At 38.2% G+C, this 13,753-nt stretch overlaps 2 protein-coding genes across 2 annotated transcripts in view; one reads left to right on the top strand and one right to left on the bottom strand.

The window, feature by feature from the left end:
- The window catches only part of FAM63B (family with sequence similarity 63, member B), a 25,178-nt gene extending 17,532 nt beyond the window's left edge, over positions 1 to 7,646 (bottom strand). Inside the window, exons 1-3 of the mRNA XM_009885777.1 lie at positions 7,622 to 7,646; positions 5,180 to 5,260; positions 3,375 to 3,439 (exon numbers count right to left, since the gene is read on the bottom strand). Of these exons, the coding sequence (XP_009884079.1) occupies positions 3,375 to 3,439; positions 5,180 to 5,260; positions 7,622 to 7,646 (171 nt within the window). The remainder of the gene's footprint in view (positions 1 to 3,374; positions 3,440 to 5,179; positions 5,261 to 7,621) is intronic.
- A 5,928-nt stretch (positions 7,647 to 13,574) lies between these two features.
- ADAM10 (ADAM metallopeptidase domain 10) overlaps positions 13,575 to 13,753 on the top strand; it is a 53,553-nt gene continuing 53,374 nt past the window's right edge. Inside the window, exon 1 of the mRNA XM_009885776.1 lies at positions 13,575 to 13,671. Within this exon, the coding sequence (XP_009884078.1) occupies positions 13,575 to 13,671 (97 nt within the window). The remainder of the gene's footprint in view (positions 13,672 to 13,753) is intronic.

The following is a 13,753-nucleotide window of genomic DNA, read 5'->3' as shown; positions in this document are numbered from 1 at the left end:
GGGGGGGGGGCAGCGTTTGGCTTAGTTTTGCAATATTTTCTTGCTTAAGAAGAATTCAGGATTGCAACAATGGGGAAGAAAGCATGACAAAACCCAAAATTACAGATTGGAAAGAGACGGAGACAGAAAAGATTCACAAACTAAAACCACTGATAGTTAGAGACAGCGGCCTCTGTGTTGTCTTCTTTTAATGATAAGACAGTTAATGGCAAGAACCACAATTAATGGAATCAATATGGAAAGCCAAAAAATGAGAATGAGGATGACAGACTATAAAGGATGAATAAACTATTGAAGAACTAGGTAGGCTAACAAGGCATAAGTGGAGTACGTAGCGATGAGTTATGTTATCAAATTAAAAGCAATTTGCTGAAATGCAGAAAAATTACAAATAACTGGATCCATTAAACAATAACATAACCAATACATTAATTGGAACATTCAGTTCTGAAGCACATTAGTGCACACATTGACAGAGCAGAATGCCAACGCCAACACAAGCCTGTATTTTAGAACACAAGGCAGACCTTAGTATTTTAAAGAAGTCACTTTAAGAAATCAGTCCACACAGCTTGTAACTTGGTATTGTAAAGAATGTGCCAATTAAAACACACAAGACTCACTAAGTAAACGAAGTGAAGGAGCTACATCATTCAATATTTCATGATCCAATTCTAAGCACAGTTTTGCATCTGTTGGAAAGATGTTACCTAGATCCTCAAAGAAGTTTTAGGGATCTTTCAGCCTGCAACAATTCTAAAACAAAACTTGCATGTAAAAATTGCGTAAGCAGACACACATATGTAAAATAGTCTCGCCTACAGATCTTTGCACAACACTTTACACATGCAACAGCATGGTTTTATCAAGACACATAGCAAAAACGTCATGTTCATCAACCTCAGCATTTTAGCCAAAGGAATTAAGCTACTCCTCTTACTGGTGTGCAAGTTTAAATGTACTTTTTTCCTCAACAAAATGATAATAGAACAATAAGCTTGTTCCTACTTCAAGTAATTTCAGTTTAGATGCAACTTCTGAAAACTCCTGAAGTAAGTTTATGAACTGATATACTTCCTTGTTACAAAGCAGATTTAAACTGTCAGAAGAGTCAAAGCTTACGCAGAAAAGCTTAAACTACTTGATAAAGCATAGTTGTAAAACACTGTCTCCTCATTATCCAGTATCTTGAGAGTGGCTGCTGTAAAGAAGAGTTTTACTGCTTGTAGCCCTTTAACTAACTGCACGGTTGTGTAAATGTCTGTTAACAGGAAGGTAACAGCTCTCACTACTTTACTACATGTTGCTTCATCTTTTTGACAATTTTGCTATGTCACAAGACTTACAATTTAGCAAGATTTGTAAGTAATTCTCAAAAAAAAAAAGTCTGAGCCGGATCTTAAGTTTTTATCTTTATAATAGCAAACCAAAACACCTTAGTTAAGAAGTGCATTTCATTAGTAGGGACCAGATACCAAGTATAAAAACCTATCCAGAGGTGTTTTGGAGGAAATAATGCTATACGCTTACTCTGCTAAAGGAATAGGAAGAAAGTCTATCGCAATTCAACACTAGCCATCCATAAATTCAGATCATACATCTACAGACATTAGTTGCATTTATTTTGTGGTGTTTAGCTAGTACAAAGCAGGAATACAACAAACTGTCCAGAAAACTGCAGAAGTTTCTCACTATAATGTGAACAGTATCATTGGTATTTTAGCTATTTCCACACCTTCAAAGCAACAAGCTTCTAAAAAAATGAATGCAAATAAGCAAGGATATAAATATACAGAACAGTTGAGCTTGGAAGGGACCTCTGGAAGTCATCTATCTCACCCCCCCTTCTCAAGCAGGGCCACCTAGAGCTAGCTGCCCAGGACCATGTCCATGTCCAGCCAGCTTTCGAATATCTCCAAAGATGAAGACTCCACAACCTCCCTGGGCAACCTGTTCTTAAGTTTGTGCATTAGAACTTGTGCTTTTTTTTTTTTTAATCCAACTTTGATTCAAATACTTAATTAAATGCTTCAAGCATGGTAAAAAAAGAAAGTTGCAGCTGAAATGAGTATCTTGTCACTATGTTGAAATTACAATAAAATCAAGCATTGCAAATCCAGTGGTCCAAACAATTCACTTGGATTTCTTGTATAAGAAGAAAATACATTGGTTTACGCACAGGATATTAACTGTGTGACAAGATAAACACAAAATTATGATTAACACTAAGACTTAGTTCCAATGCTTCTGAAATGTAATAATTTTCTAAGATTCAGTTGCCTAATTAGTTCCTTTTTTCCCCCCTTCTCACATGATATCACTCATGCATCTACAAGTACATTTAGAACACTACTAGAACAGAAGGTTTCTTTAAAACTGAACAGTTAAATATTTAAGGAAAATGTTTGTGACGTTTACATAGTAAACCCATATATCTGAGCACAAGAAAGCCATAGAGGTTGTACTTTAACCAGGTATATAGTTTTCGTCACCCTTTTGGAAGTTTATTATTGCTATAATCTTCTACAGAACAAACTTGTGTGGAAAAAATTACACCTAATTTTGTTATTACAAAAGTAATTCATTTAATTTGATACAAGTCATATTTTGGATTATTATTGGAAGAATCTACGCTCAATCTTCATACTAATTTCAACTATCCCAAGATAGTCAATTTGGTTTCCAACACAATGCAAGCAAGAAAATAAGACCTAATAATAAACAGAACTAGCCTGAAACCTAACACCTATCATAAATTCAAATAACTTTTCCATGAATAATCAAAAAACCAGCTGTGACCACAGACAGAGCTTGAAAAATTTGCTCCAACATATACTACAGCAGTATCTTCTTAAACTAATGGCATTATCTTTAACATAAAGACTTCTGTTGTAACATAAAAATAGTGGTCAGTGCAAATAATATTGCCTTTCATAATATCAAATCAACTTCTTTTTGACCATCATGACTTAAGAACAGAGATCTCTTTCTTGCTCAGTTTCCATCCTCAGGAAGTCTAGCAGGCATCACAGAACACACCACACTGAAGGATGCGTAATAGAAGACCTCCAAGAGCAACCACCCTGCTATAACTTCCATGTTATAATTCCTCAATAAAACAAAAATTCTTTCATTACACTCATTACAGGCAAAAAAATAATTTCTTGTGTTAATAGACACTGAGGTTTTTTTCACTAATAGGAATTATTTATAAATAATACTCTACATCTAGCCTAGGAAAAAAAGGAAAAACTAACTACAAACAATGTTTTGTATGCTTCTGGTTTTTAACAAGAGGATACAACTTTGGTGAGGAAAGAGAGATTTTAGTTCCTTCAGACATAAGCAATTGTGTTTTAGGAGCAGCTCCTTACCTGCTCATAATTTACACGCTGAATTTCAGATATCTCTTTAGGTTTTGCATCAAGAATATAGTCTCCTAAAAAAAAGAAAACAAAATGAAGTTTATGCCACAGTCAAAACTTCAACGTTCCTATGAACACTTCCGACTGAAGCTGACTGATCACAAATACCATAATTGAAGTTTTCTATCAAATTAATAAGATTGCATTGTTTTATAACTGGAATTATAATTATGGAATAAAATAAGAGTATAAAAACCACAGTAAGATCATATTAACAAATAAAATTCAAATGGTCAATGATTTTACTGAAGCAGCATTTCATAATCTCTTGGGAGTATCATACCAACCTCTTAATTATTCAGAAATTTACCTCCCTCGGTGCCTCAACTTAAAAAAAATATAAAAAGATCAAACTGTTCACAGTAAGATATGTAATTGCATAACACAATTTAAAGATGCAACCACTTATCCTGAATGATACGATGAATATTTTGGCATATGTTTCCATATACCAGTGATTCTGAAAGGCTCGTATTCCATCTGTGTCTACAACACAAAGGTAATTAATCAGTTAATCAACACACTGGGATTCAAGATTTAACATTTTTTAGTGACTAGTATCCATAAACTGCTTCTCCCAAATTTTTCAGATTTTATTTCAACGCTTTTCATATTTATTCCCGTGCTCCATTCCTAAAGAAAAAATGTTTCTACTCAAAGAAAAATCTCATTACAAGTTTCCTAATTTCTAATCTTTTAAATTAAGATTGTTCAAAGTGGCTGAAGGGCTTTTATTTTTTTTAGGGTTTTTTTTTTTAAGCTGTAGAAGAACCAGTCAACAGGATTAGCAGTTGCCAAATGAATAGGAACTTAAATAATTTGAGCAGGTAATTTTGTTATTCAACTTAATAAGACAATTCCAGAAGCTAATATACGCCTTCAAGAAACAATACACACATTGTACCAACTGCGATTATGCAGTGACTTCAGACAGTATTATTCTATCAATACAACTAGAAGAAATGTTTAGACACAGGCAGCAAGATTTCTTAAGACTTATTTTTTCTAAATTATGCAATTAACTTTTTTCTTCCAGTGAAAGATTCAGCAATATGCTTTTGAAAAGAACAAGCTACATTCTTTCCAAGCAAAAAGGAAGAAAGGAAATATAGTAGGTTTTGAGGTTTTTTTCTCCTGCTTAAGAAAAATCAAACCTAGTCTATTAAGCTCAAACCTTTTATATTTGTTAGGTTCCAAAAGGAAAGAACTGTGGTACATATAGATTAAATACTATCCCAACTGCACTTTTCATGCCTGGCTCATTCTGGGCTACTGGAGTTACAGACTCGGCAGACGGGAACTCCCGAAATTTTGCTGAACACTGAATCTGATAAGGGAGTAGTGCCTGCAAATGAGACCCCAATCACTGTGATGACTAAATTTTTCCTGCAATGTTAATTGGGTTGTACTACCAAGGATGAGAGTTACTGTAGACAATTAAAGGCAGAGTTGACTTACTACAGTCTGTCAACTATAACAAAACAACATTGTAAGAGACATGCCTAAGTTTAAATCTACCAGTGTGTTGGTATACTAACTGATACCAACTGCATCACTAGACTAACCACTTAGGAGAGCAGGACAGAAAACTTCTAAAAGCAATCAAGGAAAAGCATGAGTAACTGAATACCATCAATAGTTTTCTTGAAGCAAGCACTCAAGCAAAATAGTAAATAACTAAAACAGTCATCCTATGTTACCGAGTAGTAAAAAGTATAATACATAATTGAAAACCATTTATTGTAATTACTAACCTAAGTATTCCATCAGCTGTTCAGCCGTTATGATTTCCATCATTGGTGGCAGCTTAATCTGTGAAAGTAAAAGTATATTCTCTTTAAAATGTCAAAACACTACAATTTAGAAAGTATCAGTAAGGTGTCTCTAGACAGAAGCCTCCTGCGCACATTTGCCTAACCAATTTATAGGGGCATTAGCGTACTGGGACCAAGAACCTTCCCAGGACCTCTACTAAATAACAGCTACAAGAAGATTAAGAAAAGGCATTTTAGTTTTTAGAGCAACCACATGTACGCAGTACTCTCTCCCACTTGCAGCTCTGCATCACGCTTCCTCCTCCCACCAAAGCACGGCGGCAGCAGCATCCCCTGGACAGCAGAGGAGCTGACGCCGCTGGCTGCACTAGCCCAGCTGCAAGCATCCAGGGTGAACGGAGCAGAACTGCAGCCCCGCTTGGTTAAGAAAACTTCACCATATTCAGAAAAGCCTTTGACTCCCTGCCTTCATTATAAGGCTTAACTGAGTCTTAACTCACAGAGTTCCTGCATACAGACAAGGGGCTGTAGAGGCTGTGGCGGCCGCAGGCGCTGGGACAGGGAGGAGGAGTGATCTCCCAGCCTCCCATCCCACATCCACATTTCAAGACTTTTTGGTTTCACTCTATCCAGAGGAGACCAGACACACAGAACTCTGTGCTGAAGCTTCCATTCCCCTCTCCCTGACCCATTCCTGGCATCATCACCTGCTAAAACCAACCCCCCTGGCAGTAGCCAGAGCCAAAAGCTTCTTACACATCTGTTTCCCCCATCCAGCATCCCAGGTAGAGGTTTTGATCGCACACTTCCATGTACCCATCTCCCTGCAGTAACAGCCAAAGCACAGACACATACGAAGGCATGCTTCTGGCTATCTGAAGGAATACCATAGGAGTATATTGTCTTTAACGATAATCTGCTCAATTTTTCTCTGCATAAAGATGAACTTTATTTTTCTAGGGTTTGGTTTGGGTGTTGTTTTTTTTTTGTTGGTTTTTAAGCTCTCTCTTCAATTTTTAATCTTCTCATCCTATCTCTCTTCAACACCTTACCACTGAAAGTCTAGAAAGCCTACTATTTATTTTTCAAATTGAGTTCTTCAACACTGATCGCTGTTCTCCTTGACACAGATAGAAAGACATGATGGGAGATTGTTAACTCCTGCTTAGGATTTAATAGACTCCAACTACTTTGCTGGTTGTGGAGATGAACGGGGAAGTAGAAAACAATGAGACAGAAGAACAATACATATAAAGCCTTTTATGCAGCATCCCAAACTCAAAAATACACTATAGCAACACACTGCACTGTTCACATTGTGATGGATAGGGTTTCCGTCCCAATCTGAAAACTAAGCTTTTTAAATAACTTTCCAGAGAAAATGAGGTGTGATTTGACTAAATCTATCTCACCACCAATTTTAATCATATTTGACAAAAGGCAAATGTGTCAAATATATGGATTTACAAGAAGTTTCATTAAATTTGGAAGAAGAGACAGACACAAGTTAATACGGCCTTGTTATTTATACACTGGCTAAGAAATATGCCCATACTGGGGTCAGAATTGGCCACACAGCATATGCTACACATTAATCAACCCGTAGATGGTGGACATGGAAAGAAGCTGCCAGTGCTAGGATCTGGGGAAGGAAGGGAATGAAAGTATAAACTGTTAGCAAAGCAGGAAAATTAGTGAAGCATAAATTCATAAGAAAGAAGACTTAATTAGTTCTGCTTATAAAAAACCCTCTTAAAATTATATGAATTAAACAAGAAGAAAAATCAGTCATGCATGCATAGGCACGTGTATTTTTGAAAACATTTTAAGTGAGTGACAACTTGTTGTAACTTATAAAGTGTCTTAAGCTTTTCCCAAACCTTCTCTAAGTTTCACTAATACTCAATAGGCTAAAGGTTTTCATAATCTTTGATCCTCTTCATAATATTCATACTGACTACGCACATAAACATAATATATTGCGCCATGTAAATAACGGGCCTACAGGTTAAAAATGCTGATTCTTACATTTCCAGTTCTGAGCGGGCAGGATCCAAGCCTCAGCAAACATGAGCTGTGCGCAGCCCTGAGCTGCTCTGGTTCATTACAGCTGCTAAGGCACACCAGCGTACCGGCACAGGACAGCATCACGCACGCTAGCTATGCCTGATGCGGTTCCAGGACAACAAACAGGACAGATGTGCCACGATAACACGAAGGAAAGTTAGCCTTGCGCCCTCAACTATTAGCAGGACCACTGTGAGGATTCTTTCAGGACTGAAGCTAGCTCTTTTTATTATTTAAAACCATTCATATCAGCTCCGCCAGCATTGCTTGGGGGTTTCTGCTCTGCCCATTGGGGAATCCAGAAGAATGCCTATGCTACAAACGGCAGCTGTAAAGCACAATTACATGGGTTACCTGTACTTGAGCTCTGCATAGTCATGGTGTAAATGTATTGTTTCAGACTTTATGAATTGAAGGAGGTATTATTTGTATCATTGGTTAACAATCTGAATTCTCCCTCATGATTGTAATGCTAAGCAATTTTTTTTTTTTTCACTGCAGAACCAAAGCAGTTTTACCCATATCTGCAGAATATCTCACAGTCGGACATTTTAACAAGCTAAATCTCAAAATTAACTGCTTAATTAAATGCTAAACTTAATGGATAACTTCATGGCATAATTTTAGGGCTGGCACATTCTGAGGGACCTTGATCACACCTTAAAAGCAGCCTAACGGGGTTTCAACATAGTCCTAAGTACTTCTGAACAGAGCTGACTTGAGGATATAGACAGAACATGGTATTTCCTAACTGTTCAGAGCTTCATTGCCAGTGCTTAAGCTACAGGAAACGGAGAACAAAGAGGAAACAGGAAAGAAAAACACCTTAAAACTAAAGGGAGAGAGAAAAACCATACAGAACCACAGTCATTCTCCACATAAATCAACAGAAGAAAACAATGGAAGCAACAGGAGTGAAAGCTGTTGTTATCCATAACAATCTTATTTTAAGGGACAAGTTTTCTCAATAGGTTTCATTGCTCAGTTGCTGGATTTTACATTAATTTTACATTTTAGGAAAACTGTGTTTCCTCAACTCCCACCTATTTCCTGTACCCCTCTATTGCAGTTTCCTGGTCTTTTGCCCTGATGTCTCTTCCTAACTGTAGCTACTTTTCATTTCCCACATTTAGGAGTTGGAAACAATCTTTCTCACCCAATTACAATGTGAGGTACAGTTGAGCCACCTTTGTAATTAAAAGACAAGATCAGTAAACAAATTTTCACATTGAACAGTTTGTCTAGTACAACCTATACAGTTTCTACACATTGGACTACAAACTGGAAAACCACGTAATATTAATTTGAAATATTTTCCACTGTATTCTCCCACTCTTCAGAAGGGCTTAAAAAACCAAATTAACCTATGTAGTCCTGCACAGAAGCTAACACTTCAATAAATACTATTCATATAGAAAGGGATCATGCAAATTTCTAACGGCTTTTTATAGTCTCAGAACATGTTTATCTAAAACATGCGACTCCCCTGAATTCAGTGTTCTGGAAGAGGTAAGGGTAGCTTCAAGTTGCCTTGACAAAACCTAATTAATACTCCCTGCAAAATATGTACCTCTTGCCTTGCAGGAACACCTTCATAGACTTATCACATGGTAGCCTGATAGTATGCACTGCTGCTCCATAACCTTAACATCTCACCCTTCAACCAGGGTTCCTCCAGCCCCTCAGAGCAGGCATTCTGCACTGGAAAAACGTACGGATGGGGAAGCTCAGCCCATCCCACAGACACAGGGAGGAAGGTTGCCAAGACCTCTGCTGAGCATCCATCGGAAGCTCACAGCATCTCACCTTCGGAGGCTGAGCGAGTTCATCTGAGCAATCTGTGCAAATTCTGGCCATAAGGAGGTTTAGCTCAGTAACACGACAGAGCAGATCACATGAGAAGAGCCAGTGCCAGACCTCAGACAAGGCACCGCCACTGCACGCTCCGGCAAATCACGCGGATATCAGCAGGAGCATGCTGTACTTGGCTCTGCAAACGAGGCCATTTTTATGAGAACCTAAAACTAAAAATTTCTAACTAAAAGTTTTTTACTCTGCCTCTTCTCTGCACCTCAGTTTGGATACATCTAAGCATAAACGGTTATGTAACATTTACTTACATAATTGTTACAATTACCTAAATAAGTAAATCACACAGTTCTAAAAGTTACTGAAATTTTAGCAGAACTAGGCATGCAGGGAACACAGCTCCCAAAACCTTCCTTTCATTGAGAGGACTGCGATAGAAGAAACTTTTAAAGACGCTGTCAAATACACTACCAGGATTATTCTCCTACATAAAAAGCTGTAAGGACAAGATATACCATATGCGCTCACTTCAAGACAAGATTAATATTATTTATGTTTGTATTACATTAAGTTTTCCCTTAGGCTTATTTTATGTTCCAAACCAATTTGTTTCTCTGTTCCCTGGACATTTCAGATATGTCATTTCTGTGTAATGCATTAAGGTTCACAGAGTTCTTCAGCTACACGAGATCGCATCCTACCTAGGAAACAGAGCAGAATGACATGGCACCCTTACTAAGCTTATAGCATCTGATGATAGACACAGAGTACATCCTGAGAAGCGCTACATCCACAGAAGATTACAGTTTAATGCAATGCCAAAAGCTATCAGAAGTGGTGCATGAACTACACCTAACAAAGATCACAAGTACTTAGAAAAGCAAGCGTTGCATTGCTAAGCTTAACTACACAGGGAGCCGCAGGTCTGAGGAAAGACTGAGTGATCTTCAGATTTAGACGAGCTGAAAGACAGTGCCCTATGCTACTCTACATCAGAAGAGACAACCCATGCTCGTACGTACCTTTTTAAGTGTTTGTTTCAATACTCAAGTTCTGCTTTCATTTTCATCACAGAAGCCTAAACAGTTACCATGCTGTATTGCACAACAGTTACTTTTTCAAGTTGGTACCACACTGCTTTTGTTTTCTGTTTACTTAGGAGAACATTTCTGTAACAGTTCTGTAAGCAGAACTCCTCAGCTCTATCTCCTAAAGGCTAAACTGCAAGTTAAGTTTATACAGGCAGTCTGCAAAAATACTTCAAAAGAGAAGCCGTTCCATAATTGTAACATTTAAAACTACAGCTCCTACAATCTGCCACCTCAAAGTTGTATGTGCGGGCTCCTTTGAAAGTAGCGGATAAAAGAGAGGTAGCAGTTTTATTGCAAGTTTAGTTCCAAAACCTGGTACTATCAAAAAGGAATTTGAACAGTCCCAATGGGTGCTACTATTTCACAATTTCCAACAACCCAAGTGTTTCCAAATCAGTATCTCACAACTGAGAACATAGACGCAGCACTCCACAAGAATCAATTCTTTTAAAGCAGTCTTTATACCTGTATACCTAAAGATCTTAACTCAAAAATACCTACAAAAGGCGTAATAAAAACTGAATAGTGACTAGGAGCAAGGAACAGTCTTGCTCCATTAGTGAACAAGATCTTCATAACCACTAGGAAGAAATATTTTGTGTGTATGGCACACTTACCTGAGGTAGAGTACATCTCAAGTCGTCTTGTTATTGCAATACTTTAAGCAAATTAACAAACTACGTATAGTCTCTCTACTTAGTGAGGGCTCGCTCAAAAAAACCTGTTTTGGATGAGGGCAACTGGCACATAGAAACAGAAGGTCACAAAACTGTTAGTATATTTAAAACAATACTCTAGTCGGGGGGTTAGAAGCTTGTGTTTTGAGCAGCTGAAATACCTGAAAAGGTGACTTCTCCTTAACATATTCAATGTTAATCTGAGTTTTTAGGCATAAACATTTCTATGATTATGGCCTACATACCCTCTGAAGGCTTTCCATTTATTACTTAGCAGTAAATAAAGATTTTGGTTCTAAGCAAATTGATTATGTGCCACTTGTCACAAACAATTATGTGAATTCAACCTTCACTGCTGCACAAGCACAGCTGACACATAGCACTGGATCTCAAGGTTATCACTCCCATTCTGGAATAATGGAAGCATGTAACTGGTCAGGCAAAGGGAAGTGTTTATGAAAACTTGAAAACTAGTATTGTAAATACTGTTTCTCAACTCTGAGCACTTGCATGTATTATGTGAAGTTATCTGAGACCACATCTACTTACAGGACAACCAAAGCTTTCAACCTTGTCATGATAGAGTTCTGAGAAGGAAAGCTGGTGGCTGATATAGGGAAGAGAGCCCAAAGCTTAACTGCTTACCTTCTTATTCTCTGTTGTGATTTTATTTCCCCTCCTCACTCCTTCTCTTCCCCCCCACCCCCCCGCCACATAGCTTCTTTTCACCTAACATATTCTCACTCTGCTTTCACCTAGTTTCATTTCTTGGTCTGCTTTCTTGTTCCCGAATTACAGTTACCTGACCCAATCCAGTGTTCATCTTTGTTCAGGAGAAGCAAGAAAAACGTGGCTGTCCATCCTCAGCCTTGGTATATAGATAGCTACTGACAGTGATGTACAGATAAGCTGCCAATAAGCTTGCCACTCCAAACAATGCCAACGTGGTTCTTGACTATAAACTGGGGAAAAGAAAGGCTAATTTGGAGAGCAACTAATTAAGAAAAATCAATTACAAGCAGGGGGAACCAGCATATAAAAAATAAGTCATGTGATGGCAGTTTCACCAATTTATCTGCCTGTCTGCAACTCATGTAAATTCTGCTGAGGTTTTACATAAATAGACAGAATTACAGAAAACCCTTCCTGTAGTCCTAGCAATAAAAACCAGTAGGGCACTCCAAAGAGGCATTTTAATTTTCACCTATTTATAAAATTGGCTATCACTTTAATTCTCACTAATGTCATATTTGATCAAAGCAGAACATTGGTTAAAATTCTGGATGGAGGACAGAAGGAGAAAGCATCATATTTACGGAGGCAAAGGAAGAATGCTAAGGAACAAAACCTCCCAAAACTTAAATGCAAACAGGAATAGTGCTGTCCCATTTATATGCTTTTACTAAATGAAAGCTTAAAAAGGAAAAACCTGTAACTAGCCTTTTCTTTTAAAACACCACCACATGGAATAATAAGGACTGATAAGTTCTCCAAGGCCATCTGCTCACCCCTAGATGTTAGAGGGAGCATAGAAAGCGAGTGTTAAATACCTAAGTCTAAGGCAACCTTCAAACTCTCTTGCGGATGGCAGAACATACAGAAGGCAATACCTTAGTCACATGTAACTTCCCTGTACTGCTTTCAACGATGACTAAATATCTACATCATCGTACCCACAGCTTTCCTCCTGATGTATCAGTTATTCCGCTCAGGAAAACATACAGAAACTATAACTCAAACAAAACCATTAATCTTCTGGAAAGCTACCTTCCTCTACACAGATTTCTTCTTATGAAGTTATTTCCATTTTGACCTTTTCCTGTGTCACCTGTTACACCTATCAACAGCCTTCTACTCCCCCAATTCCAATTTCTTCCCCTTGATACTACATCATAAAAACTATTTCCACAAAGCTTTCCTGTTCTACAGCTCCATTCTATCAGCTTACTGATCTTTCAGGGCTAAATTGCCAGCATTTCTTGAGAAGTACCCCCTCCTCCTTGTTTTGCAATGCACACAGCCTCATAGCTCTTCTCCAACAGATATTCCTTTCACATGTGTTTGTAATTACACTACGCCTTACATTTTAACTGTTTAAGTGTTAAAAAGAATTATTTTAAGACTACAGGGAGTCCATATCCATGATGGCTATTAAAACACAAGAATCAGAATCGTCTAGATTGGAAGGGACCTTTAAGATCATTGAGTCCAACCATCAACTTAACACTGCAAAAGCCACCACTAAACCATGTTCCTCAGCACACCATCTACTCATCTTTCAAATATCCCCAGGGATGGCGATTCCACCACTTCCCTGGGCAGCCTGTTCCAATGTTTGATAACCTTTTCAGTGAATAAGTTTTTTCTTAATAACCATCCTAAACCTCTCCTGGCACAACTTGCAGCTGTTTCCTCTTGACAACTTGAGAACTTCCAGGTCTCAAAGCTGTACTTGATCACAACCTGATTTACTCGTTAAACACAGTCTATGCTGCTTAACTGTACAAATATATCCCTGTTATTCGGGCAGTTACTTGTACAAACACGAGCTTTGTATAATTCTGCTTATTACGCAAAACTAACCTATTTTCCCAAAATACCGCCTATGTTTCCAGCGCTATAAATAGTAACGTTTACTTACTAGAAACCTGCACACATCTGCAGACCGTACACTCCTCAGTTTAGCGAGACCCTATCCCGACGTTGATTACTAATTTAAGGCAAGTCTGTATGCGCCAGCAGCCCCTAAGTAGTATACCGGCAACAGACTGCAACCCGTTATTTATTTTCCAGGTTCCCTATGCGAGCTACGCGCTTAAGAGCGGGAGTAAGTCTTAACCGGCTCCGCCTTGCCGGCGGCCTCGGCAGGGGTGCCGGCTGAAGGGCCCGGCGGCCCGGGGCAGGGAAGG

This window comes from Charadrius vociferus, unplaced genomic scaffold (genome assembly GCF_000708025.1).
Source record: "Charadrius vociferus isolate BGI_N301 unplaced genomic scaffold, ASM70802v2 scaffold325, whole genome shotgun sequence".
Lineage (NCBI taxonomy): Eukaryota > Metazoa > Chordata > Aves > Charadriiformes > Charadriidae > Charadrius > Charadrius vociferus.
The sequence above is the reverse complement of the archived record's forward strand: the minus strand, read 5'-3'. Positions and strand labels throughout refer to the sequence as shown.